Here is a 23,911-nt window from a genome sequence, read left to right as displayed (position 1 = left end):
GGGCCAACCACTCAACTGAGCCCTTGTAAAAGTGATGAATGATCTTCTCTTAGCCATGGATTCCAACATCTCATCAATATTATTATAAACTGGACTGCCTTGCCAAGATTAAACAACGGATGTCTTCCAATTTTCTGCTTCTTAACTCTGGTAAAAGAGAGATGTTAATTATTGGCCCTGCTCATCATCAGCACTTGATTAAGAATACCACGTTGAACCTGGATAACTGTACTATTTCCCAAAGTAGTTTTGCAGAAAACTTGGGCGTGATATTTGACGCAACTCTCTCTTTTTGGACACATATTAGTAACACGACATGAACAGCGTTTTTAAACCTTCGCAATATAGCTAAAATTCGCCCTTTCTCCCAGCGATGCTGAAACATTGATTCATGTATTTGTTACATCGCGCCTAGACTATTGTAATGTTCAGTTTTCTGGGCTTCCCATGTCTTGTGTCAAAAGCCTGCAGTCTGTACTATTGACTATTGAGACAATTGACAAGGACGAGAAAGTTCGATCATATTACTCCGATTCTAGCTGACCTCCATTGGCTTCCAATACACATGAGATGTGATTTTTAGGTGTTGTTAATTACTTATAAAATTGTACACGGTTTAGCTCCTTCCTATCTCGTTGATTTAGCATCACCATATGTTACGTCCCGACAACTTCTGTCACAAAATTCCAGTTTGCTATCAACCCCACCGGCTAAAAAGAAGTCAAGGGCATTTTCCATTTGCGCGCCAGTACTATGGAATGCCCTACCTTTAGAAGTTCGCGCAGCCACCTCAGTAGAAATCTTTAAATCCCGACTAAAGACACATTTATACTCAAAAGCATTTAGCTAATGGGCCCGCTCCAAGGTTTCTTCTTTTTTTTTTTCCTGCCTCCTTCTCCCGGCTTGGAGAGGTGGCTAGCTAGATGGTGAAGGTTGACTTGACCGCCCTCACTTGGCCCTGCGCTGATCGACCATCGCAGGTTAAGAGAGCGATCGCCTGCGGTCCACTTGGTTGGACTGTGGGAAGGTTCCTACCCAATGGCTTTGCCTGCTGTCAAGTCATTATTGCACTATATAGCACAATATGTTTTCTGTAATCTATTTTGTTTACGTTTATTTGTATGTAATGTGTATCTATTTGTCTGTATTCGGTACATGCAGCATCGACTTCAACCTGTGGGCCTGGGAGGGGGCTCCTCCCACCTGTGGACCCTTCTGAAGGTTTCAGATTTTTCCCTAATTGGGGTTTTTGAGTTTTTCCTTCCCCTTCTGGGAGCTTTGACAGGGGATGCTGCTGTGTACCTTACACCAAAAATATGTCTGTGTATGACTTTTTTTTTCGAAAGAAGTCTCAACATGATCCGTGAAGCACTTTGAGACTTTGGTGATGAAGGGCTGTACAAATAAAATTTGATTGATTGATTGATTGATTGATTGATTGATTGATTGATTGATTGATTGATTGATTGATTGATACTGTACAGTACATGAGAACTCTCTGCTAGCTAGAATGAGACAACCTTAACAAGTGAGTTCAACACAGCAGTGGCATTCTGTGCATTTCACCCTTAGGCCTTCAGTGATGTCTAACTAGTGCGACTAATAAATTCTCCTCATAATAGCATCATTCTTCACACTACAGCTGAGAGAATATTCATAAAGAGAAACACACGTACACATTACTGGGCATTGCATCACCTTAATCCTGTACTGTACAACACAGGCTATTTTCAGGAGCATTTAAACAAGATTCCTTTCCATATAAATCATCTTACTTCTCTCTTTAACATCACTAGCAATCTTGGGACCCATGGCTAACCCATTCAAGTTTGAATTGTGCCGTAAAATGCACTATAAATATGGTTTTAAAACCACTTACGATAGAACAATGCTTTACCATGCCGCCGTTTTGAAACGAGTGAGGCCGACCAATAGCAGACCTGCATTCCCCTCACGTGACCGCAAGAAAAAATAAGTGCAATTACCTAAAATCGCCTGCAGATGGAGACAAAAAACCACAAATACAGCCAACCCCCGAGGGTCATGACAGTCGTTTTTGTCGCAAAGCCAGAAAAATATCGTAAAGAGGGGAAGAGGAAACTCATAATTCCACATCGCAACATGAAAAAAACGTAAACCAGGGATGCTGTAACCCGTAGGTTCACTGAATATGGAAATGAAGCTGGAGATAATCAAGAAATACGAAGACGGCGATAATAGCCTAGCCTAGGCTACCGTCACTAGGGAATATGGCCACAACAAGCTCATCACGTTGCTCAAAGGTAAATAAATCCTTTATATATTTTTTATTTATGATGTTATTTAATTGTTTTCATGCATATTATTTATACAATATATATATATATATATATATATATATATATATATGTATATATATATATATATATATACGTATATATATATATATATATATATATATATATATATATATATATATATATATACTTAGTATACTGTACTATTTTGATACCAATTTTTAATGTGTATATACAATTTTGATGTTTTTACCTGGGATTTTACACGCATGAGCGAATCAACATAGGTTTGGATTGCCCGCGGGCGAATTAGCTTTATGATCCCAATCAGAACGGATTAATCTTGAAAACCAGAAGCCTGCTGTATTTTGATGTTTAAAAGAAAAAAAAAAGATGTCTACATTTTTCTGTCTTAAATTCATGCTAAGTAAGCTAATGTTATTCCTTGTTTCAAGCCAACCATATTAATTTGCTGTATGAGCTGTCACGGGAATTTGCAGTGAAGTTTCAACAGCATGAAACAATGATCATTTTAACCCAGCATTAAGTTTGTGTTGACAGATATAGCGTCTGGATCATGGGTGTCAAATGGTTCTTGCCCACAAATGGATTTAAGATCATTTTGTTAAATATAAAAATTTGTTTAGTTTTTTAATAAATGAAAAACTTGAAACTTTTGATGATTAATGGGTTATAAGTTATATAAATGTATACCATGATTTTATTGGTCCGGGCCACTTTGGAATAGATTTTCCTGCAAGCATCCTGCAAACTTAAGTGAATTTGACATCCTTGCTCTGGCGGTTTGGTGGCGCAATGAATGGCAAGGTTAGCTCACAGTTAAAGGGAACCGAGTTCAAAACCACCTCACTCTGGCCTTCCTGCATGGAGTTTGCATGTTCTCCCTGAGCCCACATGGGTTATCTCTGGGCTCTTCCTCCCACTCTCGAAAAAAATGCATAGCAGGTGAATTGGAAACACTAAATTGTCCTTAGATGTGATTGGGTGCGTGTATGCTTGTTCGTCTCTGTGTGCCCAGGATTCCACTGGCAACCAGTTCAGGGTTTCCCCCATCTACTGCTCGAAGCCATTTGGGATAGGCACCAGCAAGCCTGTGACCCTTATGAGAATAAGCCATTCTAGAAAATGGATGAATGAATCCCTTCTCGGGATGGTGCAGTAGGTCTCATAAGGTCTACCTTCAGGGGAAAAACATGTTTCCCTATCATCAAGTTGTGGGGCAAATATTTAAACTATTCAAATGTATTTCACAGAAAATTAGCACTGTAGATTTGTTTGTCCTTACAATGATTCTGGGATCTGTTTTGTTTTTCTTTCCTCCTTCTAAAATGCCTTCTAAAAAGTGCTATCTTTAGGCCAATAACATAGTAAATGACATTTTTTTTTTATATCAGTGTCAAACTAAACAAACTAACACTCAAATGCTCAAGATCAGACCATTTAAATCAGGGTTTAGTATGAAGAAGATGATGATGGATGATACATGTAAGTTCATTTGAATTAGCTTTACCGTGACATTTGTTAATGTCTGTTGTTGGTTTTGTCTTGTTAATGAAATTTAAACTTTGGACTTACTTTGTCCTTGTTATTGCGCATTTTTGTGACTCCAAACACTGCTGTCCGGACCCATACTTTTTAAAGATTGCTTGTCCCTGGGACCCAAAAGTTTTCAGTGGTATAATGAGCACGTTATATATATATATATATATATATATATATATATATATATATATATATATATACACACACACACACATATATATATATATATATATATATATATATATATATATATATAATATATATATATATATATATTATATATATATATAGCCTTAACGTGAATTATTACCACGAAAATGATAAATTCAGAAGAATGCAAATGTCATGAAAGCGTCTCACCCCTGACCCATATTCACACATAAAACCTTCATCGCTCATACTTCGCGCTCATTGGTCCCGGAGGGCAGTCGGGTATGCGCTCACGTGCACGCACACGGCCCATATTTCCAAGAGATTCTCCCTCATACGCGCGCGCCCGCTAGCCACTATAGCGTTTATAAATGTATCTCTGAGGGAACGAGGTCTCGCGCACGTCGTCAATCTGTGCTAGGCTTCCAAGCCGGTGGAATGCGCGCCCCCGCGGACCGCCCCATGCCCCCCACCTTCACTGCAGCTCGCATCCTCCCGGCCAATTTCGCAGTATAGGGCCGATGTTCGCGTATAACATGGTCATTGCTACCATATTTGTCTGCAGTTTTCTTGCGAACATTTTGTTTTTGCCTTTGACTCGGATGGAAAGCGCATGCGGGCACCTGGCACATCTTTTGTGACGGCCCCGTGGCCGCGCGTGGACGTGACAAGTTGAGTTTGTGTGCCCCCTCCAAATGGGACGACTATTGTGGATTATTATTCCGACCATTCTGGAGGATTTTGGTGCATTTTGAAGGATCGAAAATCCGTCCAGTTGAAAGCCTCTTCAGCAGCCACGCCCGTGGTTCCGTTCCATTCTTTTTATTTTGCAGGAAAATGTTTTTATACTGTTGATTTGTTGTAATAAAAGCGGTGTATTTGCACGGGTTGTCCATGTAGCGCAAGAAAGAGGCGCAGAGTGTTTGCGGCTCATCAGTCTTATATAAGCAGCAGCGTCATGTATGCAGGACGCAAGAGGAGAAAACCGGTTCAGAGAGCGTAAGTTTTTACTATTTCATTCTAGTTTATTTCACAATTCGATTTTATGTCAACATGTATCAGAATAAAACTCGTTTTCGACAATCAATTTGTCGCCAAAATGCAATCTCACACATTTCAAATGCACATTTCAGATTTATCGGCAAACGCAAGAAAATTATAGCCAGCATTTCACATTGATATTAAAAGTGTTGCTTGTTTACAGTTAAAACCAGCTTTGCTTTCAATGTTGTGCACCAGGCTGCTTTAATGCCTGAGGATTATATTGGAGGCCTCCTATTTCCAAGGCCGGATTTTTGACCTTCACAACAAACATGCATAAAAAAAAAATCTACGCACAATTTAAACTTTTGCTACAAACTGAAAACGAATAATGTACATTTTACTCTTTAGATTGCAAGATAGAGCTCTTTAATACTGTCGGCCCGGGCTATGTCGTATACGCCCTTTTGACGGTATTATCGTGATTTAAATTCATTTAAAAAAAATCAAGCATACGGTACGATTGTATTCATAACTCTAAAACAATACATTGTAAAGTAAAACATTTACATACACGGCGTGCGGCTTTTGCATGTGGTCTACCGCAACATTTCTTTTCAAGATTAAAAAAAATAGACAACGGAATTAAAAACATAACGAATTGATGATGCACATACACTCACATGAGTATATGGCCGCTGAAGTAACCAGCAAGTATAGTCATGCATTAATCTGGAGTATTTTTAAAATTGAATTTCTTGCAAAAAAAAAGGGATGAATTTATTACAAAAAAATAACATCAAAAATCATATGCGTAGCTCAATATTAACTCATTCTGTTTACATATAAAATGGCGAACGATGGGACGTTTGAGTCTTTATTTTTTTGGAAACTTGATGGGTTATTGAACATAGTGAGCATATGTGACTCGACATGCTAGTAGAAAACAAACGAAAAAAAACATCTAGATCAAGGCCAACAGAGCAGAGCAGAGCAGGCCAAGTATATTGACGTCCATCATAGATGAGCTCATGCTCACTACAACACTGATGAAGGAACATTTTTATTCGTTTTATTTACCATTTTATTTGAAAATAAGAAACATAACTTAATTTTCCGTGCATATTTCATATGATATCTGTCCTTTCATTATTGTAAGTATATACAATAAGGTGATTGCTGTTTGTGTACTATCCGTAAATGTTTTTGTTTCTAACCATTAAAAACAGTACTTGATATTTATATGGTAGCAAATATTTAAAAAACAACAACAACAAAATCAATTTAAAACAAAGAACAAATATGCTCAGTTTTGATTGATATGTCATAAATGTTTGCCTGTGTTGGAGGATACATTTTTGTCGTCTTCTACCATTCATTTGGTTTAATCAATCTATTACAATTGCAAACCATATTAGTTTCTAATAAACTTTATAAACATTTTGCCCGAAAAGCAAACTATGCAAAATATGAAAAAAAATGAACAAAAAAAGAATAAAAAAATAAAACCACAACTGACCACTGATGGCCATTTGTTATATGCATGTTGTTTTAGTTGTTTTAGAAGGCAATATTCTGCAAGCCCCAAACTAACAGTACTTTTCAGGATATCTACTCAAAGTAGAACCATCTGCTTAGCATAAACTGAAATTGGATTAAAACGCATTAAAAAATGTATACTACAACATCAATAAAAGAGAAAGTGCGCATGTATAATTAATAACATTTTCTTCCTGTCTGGTAGGGTGAAACAGCCACCCAATGAGGGGGCAAAGTCCAACCCATCTAAGCGGCACCGGGATCGCCTCAATGGGGAGCTGGAGAGGTTGGCAAGCCTCCTGCCGTTTCCGGAGGAGGTCACGGCCAGCCTGGACAAACTGTCGATCCTGCGACTTAGCGTCAGTTACCTGCGAGCCAAAAACTTCTTCTCTGGTACGTTCTGTTCCAATGATAAGGCAAAGTCTGCTGCTGAAGCAACCGGGTTTTATGTCATGACAAATTGTTGGAGATAATCAAAAAGAAAGGCACGAACAAAATCACTTCACTAGTTTACTGTATATTGGTTGAAATGGTTTAGCCCCCCCCCCCATACCCTTTTTTAAATGACCCTTAGCATTTATTAAATTGAAAGATGCCTGGCAGAGCTTGGGAACTTGTTGTTTCACAATGGTACTAACAAACCAACAAAGTATACATTTGTAACCAAAAGAGCGATGTTTTAAACGGTTACTCCAGACAAGAAGATGTTGTTGAGACAGTCACAGCATTATAAAGTGTTAAACTCAGCGGAAAATGTGATGAAGAACACAGTGTAATAAGTCTGAGAGTTTCGTTTGAAAGAAGACAGGCCACCTTAGAATGTTACCTGTTCTCCGTTTCATTTTGTGAGCAAAGAAACGCATGTTACCGCATGTGTTGCTACTTGAGCTAATGTGCTTGCATTTAAGACGAACCGCTAGAGATTTGTTGAATAACAGGAATGTTTTACTACTGTGTGGGAGGCACAACACTTTAGTATTAAGCTGTAGTGCTAGAGAGAGGAATAAGTTATACTGATAAAATTCAAAATATTGGTGCCAATGGTTCTATTATTTGCAGTTGCTGAAAATGACAGAGTTTCACAGAACCTATAAGATGTTCACATACTCTTTGGTGAATTCTAATCACAGTTCTGTGAGATTGAGTGACGTAAAGCTTAGTTGAGTGACGTTTAGCTTCTTCACAAGAAGCGCCTGGGTTGTGTGTTTACCATGCAGCAGTAGGTAGTAGCTTTGCTATCATTATGTCGGCTTGAAGGTAAATAAGAGAGTTCAGAAAGTAATTATGTCACTCATGTCTTTATTGTCATCCTCTCCTACTATGGCGAGTAGGAAACAGGATTGGAATATTTTCTCCTCTAAGCGGCAACAATTAGCGTTCCCTTCCACAGTTCCACAGCTATCTTGTAAACAATAAGATGGTTAAGTCATATCTGAAGTCCCTAGAAGAATTTACGCAAAAGTTCGTGTGACATAGGAGTAAGGTGGATAAATACTGCTGGAAATGTGAATTTCCCTACGGGGATGAATAAAGTATCTATCTATCTATCTATCTATCTATCTATCTATCTATCTATCTATCTATCTATCTATCTATCTATCTATCTATCTATCTATCTATCTATCTATCTATCTATCTATCTATCTATCTATCTATCTATCTATCTATCTATCTATCTATCTATCTATCTATCTATCTATCTATCTATCTATCTATCTATCTATCTATCTATCTAAATGCTCTAGCCGTTTCCACAAAGTCTAAATAAAGCAAATGTTAATTGATTAAAAGTGATTCATATTGTGTTTGTGGAATATTAATTAAGCAGTTTTAAAGCAGTCTTAATCCTCCTCACAGGACAGCCATTTTGGTTCTATTGACTAAAAATGAGATCACAGTTATTCAGGGCTCGGGTAAAGACTGATAACAACTATGATCACAATCATCACATGGTTAAACTTAGAATACAGGGGAGCCATGACTGGCTGTTATAAGAGCAATAAGCAAGAGTGATATATTTTTATGTATGACAAAATGGCCACTGGCTGAGATGAATTAAAAACAGGTGTTTTTTGCCGCTTAATTCATATGCAACAAATGCACAATCAAACGGAATGTGGTGTTAACAGTAGTGGGGCTCATAGAACATAAAAACAAGCGAGTTTTGGGGTTGACTTCTCGTAAGGGATAGGTGTCAAACTCCTTTCCTCGAGGGCTGATATCCTGCATGTTTTCTGGTTGTCTCTCCCAAACACACCTGAATCAATTAGCTCATTAGCAAGCTATGCGTTAGCTTGAAAATGAACCTAATCATTTGAATCAGGTATGTTTGAGAGAGATGGTTGGAAAACATGCAGTACACCTGCCCTCGAGGACTGGGGTTCCACACTTGTGTCCTAAGGGGTAGCAAAGCAATCAAAACAATGTCAAGAAGAAGATTGCCAGACCGCAAGAGCAGTTTGCTCATTTGCTACTTGCAGAAACTAACTCTGTGCAAAAGTTATAAAGGTGGAACTGGTCTGTTGCCTGAATGGGATGCAAAAGAAATTAAAAAAAAGAATGGAAAAGAGAAGCCGACAATGTGTCCTTATGCTTCCTGGCAACAGCCAGCTGAGTGCTAAATAGTCATTTAGGACTACACTGCTGCCTGACGAATCTGCTTGGCATAGGAATTGTGGGATATGCAGCGATGATAACATTATTTTTGTTTTCTTTACCACCTGTTCTGTGAGCTAAGATTGGCTAGCACTATACACAATGCACTTGTTTGCTTTGTCTTTGTTTCTGGTATTGGATTTGTTTGTGGGCCAACATCTTCCACCTGATCGAAGTTGTTGCGATGACAAGTATGAGCAGCCACCGCCTTATTCCGATGATTTCATAGCGGGGGGAAGTAGCCCTCAATATTTAATCGAGACAGCGTGTCTACTCGCGGCGGTGACGTCAGGAAATTTGAGGGTGAGGATGAAGAGCGACCATTAAAAGTCGAAGAGCGCGTGAGAGTCGAACGCCTCCTGACAAGTGCGTCCGCTCTCTGGTCTACGATTCGCAAAGACGGAGAAGGCGTCGTTATTTCAGGCAATGATCTTCCGGAGAGAAAAGCTGCAGTGCGGCCATCAGCTGCTCTCGGAGGATGAATAATTCACAGGAACTTTTGACGTCTAAAGAATTTATGAAATGGAGGTAGAGGGATGTTTGTTTAAGGCGACGGCTGTTCAGGGCAGGACAGAGGAGGGAAGGAAGCAGCCGGCGAGAATCCTTCGATACGAACTCGACTGCATGTAGATGATGGTTGATGGGTTTGAGAATCCGCCGAAAAAAAAACAGGGTCATCATTTTTAATATTTCATGAGTTTCTTTAGATTTCCCCACCAATAACATATGGACGTTTTCAGCTTCGTCAGCCTGAATTATTGATCATGGGTTTTTCCGTAGCGATGGGTCAAAATGTCTTATTAGGCACGTAGACTGGTCCTCTTTTCTAAATGCATTAGCCTACTTCCCGTATATGCTCGCTAAGTAATTAACGAGCTCAAACTCGCTTTCGTTAAGCAAGCAGCTCCACTTGAGGGCTTCGTCGCTTTGGGCTGCCTTTGTGGTCAGCCATAATTTGTTGTATGTAAACACTCTAAATCTCGCTTGTCGGAGTCATCCCAGTGCAGATGCTCAGAGGAGGAGGAGGAGGAGGAGGAGGAGGGGTTGGGCGTACATTTCAAATGATGTTTACTCTGGAACTGTTCCAATTGCTATTGTTTTAAAAGAAAAAAAATCCTCCAAATCCTTGAAAATATGCACATTGTTTTTAAAACAGTTAAGATGGCGATTTTCTGCACGCTGCATGATTTTGAACAAAGCCTCAGCGGTTAAGCTGGCATTATCCATCCCGTCGGCCATCTTGAATGTTGTCAGGAGCTAAAATGGACTGGCACTTCTCGACCAGGCTGAAGGAGGAACAACTGGGGTGTTTGGTGGGGGATGGAGCCAAGGGGTTAACTCATTAAAGCATATAACACAACCTTGAATGACCCCAGCTCAAGCAGCAGCATCAAGCTGCCCTTTGAATTGGAAAGCATTAGAAAAGTAAGTAAATACTCATTCTGAACAGAATACAGTATTATATATCCAAAACCAAAATTAGGCGCTTTTCAGAATACCCGCAAAACAACTTTTTTTTTTTTTAAACATGAACATTGCTTCATCAAAGAGAGCAGACAATTTTCAACACTTTAGATCAGTGGTTCTCAATCTTTTTTCAGTGATGTACCCCTTGTGAAATATGTTTTCAGCCAAGTACAGCTTAACTAGTGCAAAGCATTTAGGGTTTTTTTTTTTTTAAAAAAAGGGACTTAATACATGCCATCAGTGTCAGATTTAGTAAACTTTAGAACCCTTCAAACTTTATTTGTATTGGACCCAGAAAAATACTCAACAATTAATGTTTGGATCATAAAAGAGACCTGTTCTCAAAAAGGAATAATTATAAATGAATATTTGTCCACAGAAAAATATCAAACATAGAGTGTCATCTTTTGGGATTACAGTGCAGATCTGCTCACAAAAATAAATCATTAACTTAATTATTAATACATATTTGTCCACAAAAAAACATTACTTCTTTTGGGATCATGGTAGAGATGTTTTCTCAAAAATAAATCTATAAGTTGATTATAAGTTAACGAGAGGTGGCACATGACAAGTTGAGTCGACCCATTAGCATGGGGAGAAACTGGGTTTTAAAAATAATGACATTGAATAACCTACTGAACTTAATTTTTTTTTTCTTACATTTAATTAATTAAATAATTATTTTTTAAAAAGATTTCTGCATGTTTGTTTTATTTAAAATTTCAAATAACCCATGGAGTTCATTCAAGTCCCCCCCAGGTTACCTGGACTCCAAATTTGAGAACCACTGCTTTAAATCATTTAGAAAAATAGTACCTACACGTGGCCTGACCAATAGTATAGATTTATGAGAAAGGAACAACTCACAATTGCCCAAATTGTGGGCTCAGACCTGAAAGATACATAAGTATTGGCAACTTACATGATAAGGGATTGCCACGATTTTTCATCAGCACATGTATGCTTGACAAAATTTTCAATAAGATATCTGTACATCTTTAAATGAGATATCGGTGTATGTCATTTTTAATGAACCAAAGTACTGAAGAGTATCTGAAAAAAAATCTTTGAAGTAAACAAAAAATACCTACCTACTATTTTATTCATTCCCTCTATGTAAAGGGCCCTCTTGCACAAACAGTCCCATATAAAGATGTGCAAGACCACATTTTATGCACATACACATTTTATTTAAAGTTTGCACAAAAATCAACTTACATAAAGAGAATACTATGGTTTAACATTAGACTGTTTAATATTAGACATGTCTGGCCTGAACCTCAGTCAGAATACCCAAATTAATAGGTCTAATCACTCATCTGTATGACACAGTACAGTCTTGGGCAGTGGTTTGTCCCTAAAGCGCTTCTTCTGCATGAAGTCTGTCATCTGTCACAACAGCCGCTTCGCCAAGCCTTTATATGCTTATGTGACACTAATAAGGGATGAATATATCCATGTTTTTGGAGGACATATATTTAGAAACTCCTCATGTTAATTTACTGTCCATCCATTCATTTTCTATAGCCGCTTGCTGATGCCTTTCCCAGCTGACTTCAGTCACCCCGAACTGCTTGTCAGCCAATTGCAGGGCACCTAATCACACTTAAGGACAATTTTGAGTGTTCAATACTCCTGCCATTCATGTTTTTTCAGTGTGGGGGAAGAAAGTTCCCGAAGAGAATGTGTGGGCTTGGGGAGAACATGCAAACGCCACACAAGAAGGCCGAAGCCAGCTAGAATTGATCTCGGGTCCCTTAACTGTGAGACGGACGTTCTAACCACTGTGCCACCAAGCCAGAATATGCTCTCTCTTTTATGTATAGCTATAGTCTTGGGGTTTTGGAGACAATGAGATGTAATGTTATTATAGCTAAAGACTGCTCAACTATAGTAAGAATGATTTCCTTTCAAAAGTGATATCAGCCCATGGGGCACAGGTTTCCTATCCCTGCCTTATTGCCATCAATGTCTATGGCTATACAAGGGGTCGGCAACTCAAAACATTGACAGGGACATAGGTACTATAAACCAAAAACACAAAAACGAAAGTGTCTGGAGTCGCATCTTTTTTTTTTTAAAGCTTTTCATGAGCACTAAGGCAACACATGCCATAAGTGCAGTGGTGAGTCCCGAGGGCCAGCAAAGAACTAAACATACTCAGAAAAACACATTTATTCAAATAGTTTTTATTATTATTATTTTTTAATATTCTCCCTGTTTATCCTGTATGGCTCATTATATCCGCTTTTTACAGTAGTTCCAGTGTTATATATTTAAAATTTGGGTTTCTTTTTCTAATTTTATCTAATTACATTTTGTCACGGGGGACCCCGAGCCCGAACAGGATGCGACCGACAACCGAGGGGTTGGGTTCAAAGAGTTTATTACAACAGAAAGCGCACGTCTGGCGTGGAAAATAAGGGTGTCCAAAAAGGGAACGGGAAAGTACAAACAAAAGTTACAAAGTACGAAATAAGGGAGAGACGAGAACGTCTAGGAGGGATCAGTCCAACTGAGGAGTAAGGCAACGAAGGGCGGAGGCTACAGGAGATTGACTAGGAACAAAGTAACAACAAAAAACATTAAGCGAGCAAAATTACAACTAGAGAAAAGTACCAACCAAAAGATCACAAGCGAGAGGGACGCGAGGCATGGGAGTTCACTGGGCACAGGGAGTATGGCGAAGGAATAACCCAGCGTCGCTCTCCTGTAGCGACCAGCCTTAAAAAGACCTTGATGGGTAATGGGGAACAGGTGCGCAAGGCTGGTGACCCCGCTCCCTCGTGGCACAATTAAACACTGCCTAGGCACAGAGCAAACACACACACATGACACATTTCGGGTTGCTAGCATTGTCAGGTTCCCTCAAATCTGTCAGAGCCTTCAGAATGAAAAGAGAAAGCCCTGTCCGCTCTCAGTGAATGGACACGGCACCTTCATTTTACAGCGTTCAGACCATTTATCTCGCCAGGGGAAGCTAGTTGGCCCTACGTAGAAATCAACGCGTAGTCACGTACGTGTCCTGTGATTGGTTAAGCTGTTTTGGGAGTAAGGCAGTGTCATTTTGCCACAGTGTTCTTTGTAAGAATGTTGTCATTTGTGATAATATGCCCAAAATGAGTTTGTTTGCTGATCCAACAACTTTTGGTTGTGGATAATGTGCTAGTTAATGTTAATTCTTATCTTCAGCATGTTTTATAGTGCTTTCTAGTACTCATTTAGCTCGTTAGCATTTTCGTTTGTGTTTGCAGTGTCCTGCAAGACACTAAAACTTGATTTCATGATGGAGATTGGCACTTCTAGAAGACACGCGATTGGCTCCCGGTGCGACCATTGACCACTGAGGGCAGGAGTTGTAATATACTTCCGCACCAACTCCCGCTTGTTAGACAGACCTGGATATGCCGTGTCACGCATAAAACACACACATGCTGTTGTCTAGACCCAAGGCAGAGGAGTAAAGATGTTCCCCGAAATGTTGGAAATCTCTTACTTAGATTTATTTGATAATAATGTTATTATAATGTTATTGATTGATTGATTGATTTTGTTTAATTATATACAGATTTTACTTTAATTAGACTTGCGGGCACCGCTAATATGACCGCAGCTGCCGTGTGACTTCAAAAGATGGAAAGGGGTAACTGTTCAGTTAATGTAGAAAGTTTAATCATTTAAGATCTAAGTAAATATATGTACTGCAGTAGTTTCACAGTTACTTCATCTGTCTGGCATGCAGGAAACCATCATAGCACGTCTCGCCGCAGTATAGATATCCCCCCCAAAAAAAAAAAAAACGATGCACTGAGGGCGCGATTGGTGAGGTGCCAAGTAGAGAGGGATCACTGTATATATACGGTAATTCCCCAAATAAAAGATGAGCCCTTGTATAAGACGCATCCTTAATTCTGGGGTCAAATTCTGGTATTTTCAAAGTTACCGTGTAGAGAATAAGATTCACCATCACTTTGACAACAATGTAAAAACTATAGCAAAATAGAATAAATCTCATGTTCCTAAACTCTTCATATTTTCTTGAGTTCAAATCCGTAAATTATTTGTTGCACGTAAAGTTACGTTTATTTTAGATTTCCCACATTGTGAACGGTCAATGAACGCAGCGCCAGTGTAACGTGCTACTAGCTGATGTTTTTGCTTTTCCTCACAAGGCGGCTCAATTTCATCAAGTTAATGATTGTGTGTATGTACCAATAAACTAGTCAAATGGAATACCTTTCTGTGTGCTCTAACCGAAACAAGGTTGGACTCAGATGTCAGCTCAGTCTGCTTGCTTTTTTCATTGAAAATAATGCCTTAACATTCTCAGCTAACATGAGCTGCTGTTAGCTGCACTTGATGCTAACACCCACCTGATGTCCGCCCAGTAGCTCATCCCGTTTCGTTAAATATCATTAGCAAGAATACGACTGATATTAAAATGCACATCTGTGTGTCAGAAATAGGTTTATGTGGCTGACATATCAGTGTTCCTCCAATGGTGTCGAAAAAAAAAAGAAAACCTAATTTTTAAGTTACCTTTGGAAGACACACCCTTACTTTTGGCCTAATTTTTGTGAAAAAAAGTACATCTTATAGTTGGGGCAAATTGTATATACAAACAATAAAAAGGAATGCCATTCTCGGACCTGAGCAACAAAACACAATATCTGTATCACCTGTGCAGGCATGACAAACACAAGTGGTTTTCTTTTACTGGTTAAAACCTCCGAGTCTTCATCACACTCATAGAGGAAAACTGCTTGTGTGTGTCATGCCTGTGGGGAAATTACAGTGAAAACACAGAATTGGTAGTGAAAGGGTTAAAACGATTTTTTTTTTTTAACTTTGTTTTACTTTCCACAGGCAGACGATTCTTTTTCCTGACCCCCCCCCCCCCCCCCTGACTGCATATCCCTTGTGTTGTTGAATTATATTCCTAGTGTCCAGTCATCACATTTATCTATTTTTATTGCTTGTTATCTGAGGTTTTGACGTTACCGACCCCTATTTATTACTTGATTCCAATTTACTGGTATAAAAATATAATAACTCGTGGGACAAATAATGCCCTATATTCTCTCCTCCACTGCTCTGTGTTGTTTATAGTATTCCCGGACATGTGCGATATGCCTGACAGATTAGGATTATAGCGAACAAAGACCGAAGAGTTCTAAAATCCATTTTGCTGACTAATGTGTGACATTATCCAACGTGACAGATGGCTCGCTTGTCAGGGTTTGCAGTTAGTCCAGCGCCTCGCTTGTTTCCGACTACAACCCGATATTTTTGGTCTGGTTGACCAATGAAGTTAATCTGGTTTGTACGCAACATGCCGAGTCAGCAGCTGTAGATTTGTGACCTGCATGTGTTTGCCAAAACTTTTTACACAACACAATCAGACAATGTGGATCAGTGCTTCTGTTTCTGGTGCTGCTGCTCCGCTGCCAAGGTCCTGACGAGATCCAGGATGACACAAGTAAGCCAATAAGGGCTTTCCTAGCTTTCTCAGAAGTAACCCCACCCCCACCCCCCTCCCCCCACGCTTCCCCTCCTTGTCTTAAACCTATGATCACATGACCACCACTACGTAACTATAGTTCTTCCTGGTGCATGTCACAAGACCATTATTACGCGCCCACTCAAGATAATGTCCCACATCTTGCTGTGATCTTGCATGCTACCTTCATGGTGTATGTGTATATATATATATATATATATATATATATATATATATATATATATGTGTGTGTGTGTGTGATGCATTATTACTTGTTACTGTCATTTCAAAGTAATTAGTAGTTACATTACAATATTACTGCACTTGAAATGTAATGCATTACACGACTATTACTTTTACTGTATATTACTCTCCCCAACATTCCTGGATATATGAATTTGCCATTCAAAATGTAGCTCATTATGCTCATTACACACCCAGTTGTAGGTTGCCTTAAGCCTAAAAACAGTACAAATGATTTCATCTTTATTGTATTGTAAACCTTTAGAGACAAGATACAAAATCTTTATTTTTTTGTATTTTATTCCCTTTATAACTTTGGTTCCCAGCATATTGACACATTATTTATGCTGTAAGCAACAACAGTTACAGGTAGTGCCTTTTTTTTTAACAGTTTTAATGTTCTTATTCATAAAAAAGATAAGTTGGCTAGGTTAGGCACGTATGTTTCTTAAATGGACGGTTTCGGTGGGGAATTAGCAGCTATCCATCTTTGTTATTCTGTATTATATTGATACACATTGACCGGAAATATTTGTAGACTATAATTAATAGCAATTGTACAGTGAAAATTAGCGTTAGCTTACCTTGTTGTTATTGCTTGCTGCCACAGGGCTCTTACTGATGGTTTCTGAATGCTGATGAATCAGCTGTGGAAAGCAGCAGCTTATCTCTAATGAATCTTCTAATGAATCTTCTCACCTCCGTGTTTTTTCTTTTTACTGACTTCACGTTACTATGAACCCACTCTAAATGGTTTGTCAGATTACTGGTCCCATTTCACAAAGAGGACAGTTTTCTCGGTGTTGTGCACCTAAAATCCGATTATATTATTCTTGTCGCTGTCTCTGATGAACTGAAAGTAATGGTGATATGTCCATCTTGTGTACATACTGTACTTTTAAAAAAAATGTTTTTAATAATATATTTTATTTTTGAGCACAGACATTGATTACATCTCTTCAGTTCTATTTCATAGTTGTTCCATAAATTGATGACTTGAACTCACATTTGCTTGACCGGTGGGAAAAACCAGCATATAAGGTGCACTGGACTATAAGTCACAGGGCTCAAATCATGATGAAAAAGTTGCGGCTTACAGTCCGACCTATACGGTATATATGTAAAGATACATGTGTATGGATAGGGCTGATGCCACTGAACATTTTGAGGGGTTGAAAGTAAAAACTGTATTTATATTTGATGAAGTTATGGCCCTTTTAATGTCAAAGATAATAAGGCCAGGTTAGTGAAAAATCCCTGGACAACCAGGGGTTAACATATTCGCAAAGAACATTCAAATGTTTTACTAAAATTGAGGCCAAATACTATAAACACAGCATTTTTTCTATTAAGGTCACATGATGCACAAGTCAATGGAAAAGACCAAACTGAAATCATGCACTGCAGATATGAACACCATAAAAATACTGTGAAATTTTTTTAGATTTGGTTTTGTTGGTACAATGTAAAAACTAGCATTCTTAAATTGTATGTGAGCAATTCCATATCCTGTTGTATTATGGTTTGTTAATTTTTTATTTTTTACTTTTAGCCCAAATTTTTTCCATACATAAAACTTGAACCAAATTTGCAAACATGTTCAACTGAGTTTGCAAACACATTTTAATGAGTTCACACAGTCCAGCGTGCTTAGCAATCATATGCGTTACAAAAACGCAAAAACACAAAAACTGAACGTGACGGCATAGCATGCACAATTGCCCATACGCTGCACAATTACGGGGGCAGCTATGTTTTTGGAGCATGTGGAATAGCTCGCCTTCGCCACTATAATCACCCCCCCCCCCCCCCCCCCCCCCCCCCCCAGCAGGGTTGCTTATGTAAGCTGTAAAGTCCTAACGTGTCATGACATTTGTTTGTTTTTATGTCATGTATAAAACGACCATCCCCCAGCTCTTCCTGTAAGGAGGGCTATGTGGGCTACATTATCAACAGTGGGCGGGGCATCTTTTCAAAACCAACCCCCATCCTGCCCTTCTGTACATCCTTCCCCTACTCCCCAGCGCCACAATACACCACTGCGAGGAATGCAAGCTAACGAAAGGGAGAACCTGTTAATCACCGGTGATCCCGGCCAAATCCCATCAACCCCCCCCCACCCACTCCATAAGCAAATATGCAAACATGTGATGGAGAAAACCTCGGGAGACACGAAAGCAGCACATGATGTGCGTGCCCTCCACACTACCCTGCATTAGTGACTGTGTGTTCTCGTTCATATGTGTTCCGTGCATCCATCTGTATGTGTGTGCTGCATATGTGTGAGGGCAGTGGGGGAGGTACGTGTACATCGCGTGTTCACTCTGCAATGTTGGAGGGGTGAAGGAGTTGAAATGTTCTATATTTACTCGCTGCCATTCACACTCTGTTAGAATAATTAGCATACAAACACAGTGTGTATGCATGTGTGGAGAGATGCACTTTCCGCTGGGACACATTCACTCTCCCGCCAAACTTTACATTGAGAATGGGTTTTTACATTACATTATGCAGAGTAAACCAGAATTGATTTGATAAAAGCGAAAACATCTTAAGCCCTTTTGCGGTTGCGTGGTGCACCCAGTCACGTGACTTGCACATTCAATAAATCTTTTCAGCCATGAATACACTCAAACGTATGCTTATGCTCTTACAATTCAAACATGTTCCTGACATTAATGTTCTGTGGGGCTACACTAGTCTGCAGATGATATGCTGATTGAAATTGCGTTTGTGCAATATGAATTAAGCGGCAACGTCCGCCTGTTTCAAATCCGTCTCAAGGGGTGGCCATTTTGTCACTTGTTGATTGAAAATGACCTCACAGTTTTTCGGGGCTCAGGTAACGACCAATCACGGCTCAGTTTTGGGCAAGTCAGCTGACCAAATTCAATAAACAGGTGAACCGTGATTGGTCATTATCCGAGCCCTGAACAACTGTCAGTTGCCACTGTCTGGTTGCAATTAGCTCTGCGTCTAAGCAGCATGGAAGCTGAAGGCAGCTTAAGCGTGTTTAGTTTGGACTCTGGGAACAGCCAGTAATCCCAAATCAGACGACCTCCAAGAGGACTGCAATGTTTCGTAATGAGTCAGGAGATCCGCTAAGTATTTGGGGCCGAGATCATTCACAGGTTTTGAGGTAGATCCTGTGAAAAAGTGGCAATTGGTATCTCCGGTTCCTGGAAATGCTACTTTTTGTAGTTGGTACTTTTTATAGACTGGTCATTTCAGTTCATAGAATCACTGGCCCATTGTGCAGAATTCCAACTTTTGACCATCCAGTTGCAAAAATTATGCCCCTAGCCACTTTACCAAAAAAAGACAAACATGAAATGTACATGACTGGGTGAGGATAGTTACCATATTTCTTTGAGTACAAGTCAACCTAGTTTATAGGTCAACCCCTCCTTTTAACTTCAATTTGGGTGAAGTTTACCAACGCAGGAGTATCAGTCTACTCCTGACTTTTGTGGTTACGTAGATCATGGCTGTCCAATTACAACACATGTTGTGTGTTATTAAAATGACAAAATTACGGTACTTTTAAACGCTTTTCTTCATCATATATCGAATAACATACTGTTGCGTTTATGGAGGAGGAGGGGGGGTAAGACAAGTGCGAGGCAATGTTCACATAGACACAAATGCTGAAAATAATGTTGCAACATTAAAATGATTTGAAGTTTCAATGTTTTATTTTTTTGACACCGAAGTCATTGTCACTATCTGACACACCAAATAGCGCCTCCCATTTAAATCCCATCGTATGCATAGTAATACCACATAATGATATTCTTGCTCTGTTCACTACCCCGAGCAGACTACATTCCATAATTGAGCAAATGATAAGGAAGGCAATAAAACAAAACAAAACAAACAAACCAAAAAAAAAAACCAGCACTAGGGCAATAAGGGCAGTAATAATGAACCACTAATAAATTAATAGGTAATGGTAATACTTTTTTTGCATCCAAAATAATGTTATCCACTCACAGATATGTGGAAAAAATTGGTCTGTTTTGAGTTATGCAGTTATAAGGTGACCCTACCTAATATGGGGGTTGAAAATGTGGAAAAAACTCAACTTGTACTTCGAGAAATATGGTATGTGTGTCAAGTTGGGACATAGTTTTACCTATCTTCAATGGGATACAACACAGAGACATAATATTTAATGTTTGAACTGATAATCTTTGTTTTTTTTTAAATAAATATAAACATAACATGAATCACCCTAACCCTATTTCAATAAATATTCACTTGTTTTGAATTTGAATCCTGCGATACTTGCAACATATTCCAATGAAGTTGAAACAGGGGCATGTTCATCACTGTGTTACATCACGTTTCCTTCTGACAACACTCAATAAGCGCTCGGGAACTGAGAACACCAATTTTTGAAGCTTTATAGGTGCAATTCTTTCTCAGTTGCTCATACGTGGTGATCTTCGCCCCATCTTTGCTTGTGAAAAACTGAGTCTTCTGGTGATGCTTGTTTTGTAGCCTATCATGACATTCACCTGTTTCGAATTAGCCTGTTCACCAGTGGAATTTTCCAAAGAGGTGTTCTTTGAGCATTGATCAACTTTCCTTCCCATTTTCTTGCCCGTGTCCCAACATTTTTGAAACACGTTGAAGGCATTTATTTTCAAAATTGCAAATGTTGGCAAAAACAATAAAGTTGATCATTTTAAACATAAAATATCTTGCCACTCTAGTCTCTCCAGTTGAATATACTGTTGAATATATTGTATAAATTGAAGATAATTTGCAAACCATTGTAAACAGTTTTTATTTCCATTTTTTCATAACATCTCTCTTGGAATTTGGCTTGTAAACAAGTGGCTTGCACAAAGAAAAATACCGTTATCTTCGAAAAACAACAAAATATTTGTGTATGATTGGTGTTTTGGGTTAAATGGAACATATTAAGTATGTGATTAAAAGATAGAAAAAAAAAAACAATTTCTTTGATTTTTAACAAAACATTTCCCAAAACCTAAGTATGAGAATTTTTTTTTTAATTTTTCAGAATAATTGCTATAAGGACCAGCTACTCTAAGTATGGAGATTTCAAACAAATCAGATTTTGAGTTTCTTGCATAGAAGAGCAAGAAACTTGCACAATGGCACTTTGTCCCGTTTCTTACATTTTCATCTGTCGAATCCAGTCAATTTTGCTGAAGTCATGGATCATCTCTGGGAATTGGCACTTGGATTATGGGCCATCATTTTCTGAACGACTGTCTTGTTTTTTTGGACTCAAACAATTATTCTTGGATTCAGAATCTCTTTTGTACTGTTAAATAAATTGTGGTCACCCTACACTCTTTCCATTCCATATGCAATTGGTCTGTGTTGATGGGACGTGTCTTATAATTGGTCCTGTCACAATTCTTTGCCAGTACAGCCCCGCCTTCATTGAGCTTAATATGGCGGGTTAATGCTGTCCAAATATAGCAGCGTTTCATGATTCAGAGCGTTGCTCTTGTTATCTCATATGACCTGACAGTGAAAACATGCAATATGCGATGTAAACAAACAAGTTAACTCCACAAAGAGAACAGCTTTTGAATTATGTATCACCTTCTAGCATTTAAGGGCACTGACGGCAACGACGCTTCATAACAAAACTATCCATCATGCTAATGGCTATTGAATCCATCCACCTCAAATAATTCCTTTACTGACCCACAAATGAAAGTTCAGCTATCTTCAACCTGACACAGCAGCTATTTGTTGTTGCACAGGCGAAGTAAAAAAAAGATCTTGTTAAGTCTTCTTTGGCTGGGTTGTGTGTTTTTGTTATCAAGCAGCATGCTGGAATGATGCCAAGATGACATGTAGGGATTGGGGATGGAATTGAAGCAGCGCAAGCCCACAACATCCCTGCTAATCCGGTTGTAAATAGCATGATGGGCCAAATTGAAAATGGTCAAATATTTGGTAAATATTTGCAAGTGCTTAATGTTTTTATTTTAAAATTAATGGCTAACTGAGATTGGTGCTGGCTCTGCATGAAAGCCATGTCACTAAGCTGCATGCCAGAGGCTGTATGACCCAGCCAAGATGGCCTTACTGCCAAAGAATAATGTTGCTATGCTAGCAGCAAGGCATTAAATGCCTTTTCCAATGTAGTCCAATGTCAAAATTAAAAGGATCTTTGCAAATAATATCCATGCAAAACCTTTTAATATGTAATTATTGTTTTTAGGTGGCGCGTTATGGTGTTTCATGTAAAAACGGTTTTGCTTTTTCTATGTTATTATATCACTTTGACATTATTGTTCTTGGAAGGTAAGAGGAACAAACAGTATCTGTTGGGAACAGCATTTGCCTTGCGCAATACAATTAAAAAAAAAAAAGAAAACAGATTTTCACCTGTACAAAGTTGTTCTATGTTTTCAGATTTGGGGAATTGGTCACAGAGCCTTGCAACACTGAAGCTGTGCTTTGTTATATTGCAACCTCAATTTATAAAATTATTTGTTTATTTTATTTTTTGAGATGCCTTTTCAAAGTAAGTTAGGCAGGTGTATTATTGTAATTCCCTAAATGTAAGATGCACCTGTGGATAAGACGCACCTTTAATTTTGAGGTCAAATTCTGGTATTTTCTAGGTTACTGTGTACATGACGCGCCAACAGTTTGGCAACAATATCAAAACTAAAGCAAAGCAAAATAAATATCATCTTTTATAAACTCTTCATATTTTTTGTGTTGATTTTGATAAGTTATACATTTGTTGCTTGTGAATTAAGCGTGTTTAAGTTTTCCCTCATAGTGGGCAGTTATTGAAGTTATTGAACGCCTCGCCACTGTAATGTTGAATGTGCTCGTTTGTTGTTTTTCTTTTTCGTCGTGACGTGGTTGGAGTTCATTTGACCACAAATAGGTTAAATAAAGAAATAAATTGAGCAACAAGCATCCGTGTTTCATCAAGTTTATGATTGTGTGTATATGCCAAAAGACCACAATAAATAAACAAATTCAAATGCATCAGCTTTCAGTGTTCTCTAACCAGTGAACTCTTAATTGAATCAACTATAGATATAAGCTTTTGCTCTCTGTGTTCGTAAAATTCCTGTGTGTAAACAAGGATGGACTTGGACGTTGAATCAGTCTGCCCGCTTTTATAGAAATTGCTGTAACAATCACAGCTAACATAAGCTGCTGTTAACTGCAAAGGGAAATTGATGCAAACAGCCAACTGACGTTCCCGTCCTCAAGATCGTCCCATTTCTGGAATTATTTTAAGTAAGAATATGGTTGAAATAAAAATGCACATCTGTGCGTCAAAACAAGGTTTATGCGGCTGACAGATCACTCTTCCTTGAATGGTGTCTAAAAAAAAAAAAAAATCTAATTTTGAAGTTACCGTTTATAGGATGCACTCATACTTTTGGCCTTTATTTTTTGGGAAAAAAAAGTGTGACTTATATTTGGGGAATTACGATAACTCACAGTACTTTTTTTTTAAATGTAATATTTTAACAGCAAGACCTTAGTTTCTTCTACCTAATGTCTGCCACCT

The 23,911-nt window shown here is 38.6% G+C and overlaps 1 protein-coding gene across 1 annotated transcript in view; it reads left to right on the top strand.

Annotated features, from left to right (window-relative positions):
* The first annotated feature begins 4,356 nt into the window (after window positions 1–4,356).
* Window positions 4,357–23,911, top strand: part of LOC148424130 (aryl hydrocarbon receptor-like) — a 59,308-nt gene continuing 39,753 nt past the window's right edge. Inside the window, exons 1-2 of the mRNA XM_088415369.1 lie at window positions 4,357–4,988; window positions 6,715–6,902. Of these exons, the coding sequence (XP_088271495.1) occupies window positions 4,948–4,988; window positions 6,715–6,902 (229 nt within the window). The 5' untranslated portion in view covers window positions 4,357–4,947. The remainder of the gene's footprint in view (window positions 4,989–6,714; window positions 6,903–23,911) is intronic.

The sequence above is a fragment of the Hippichthys cyanospilos genome, chromosome 5 (genome assembly GCF_059441005.1).
Source record: "Hippichthys cyanospilos isolate Australia breed blue-spotted pipefish chromosome 5, RoL_Hcya_1.0, whole genome shotgun sequence".
In the NCBI taxonomy this organism is placed as follows: Eukaryota; Metazoa; Chordata; class Actinopteri; order Syngnathiformes; family Syngnathidae; genus Hippichthys; species Hippichthys cyanospilos.
Note: the sequence above shows the minus strand (reverse complement) of the source record. Positions and strands in the feature narration are given on the sequence as shown.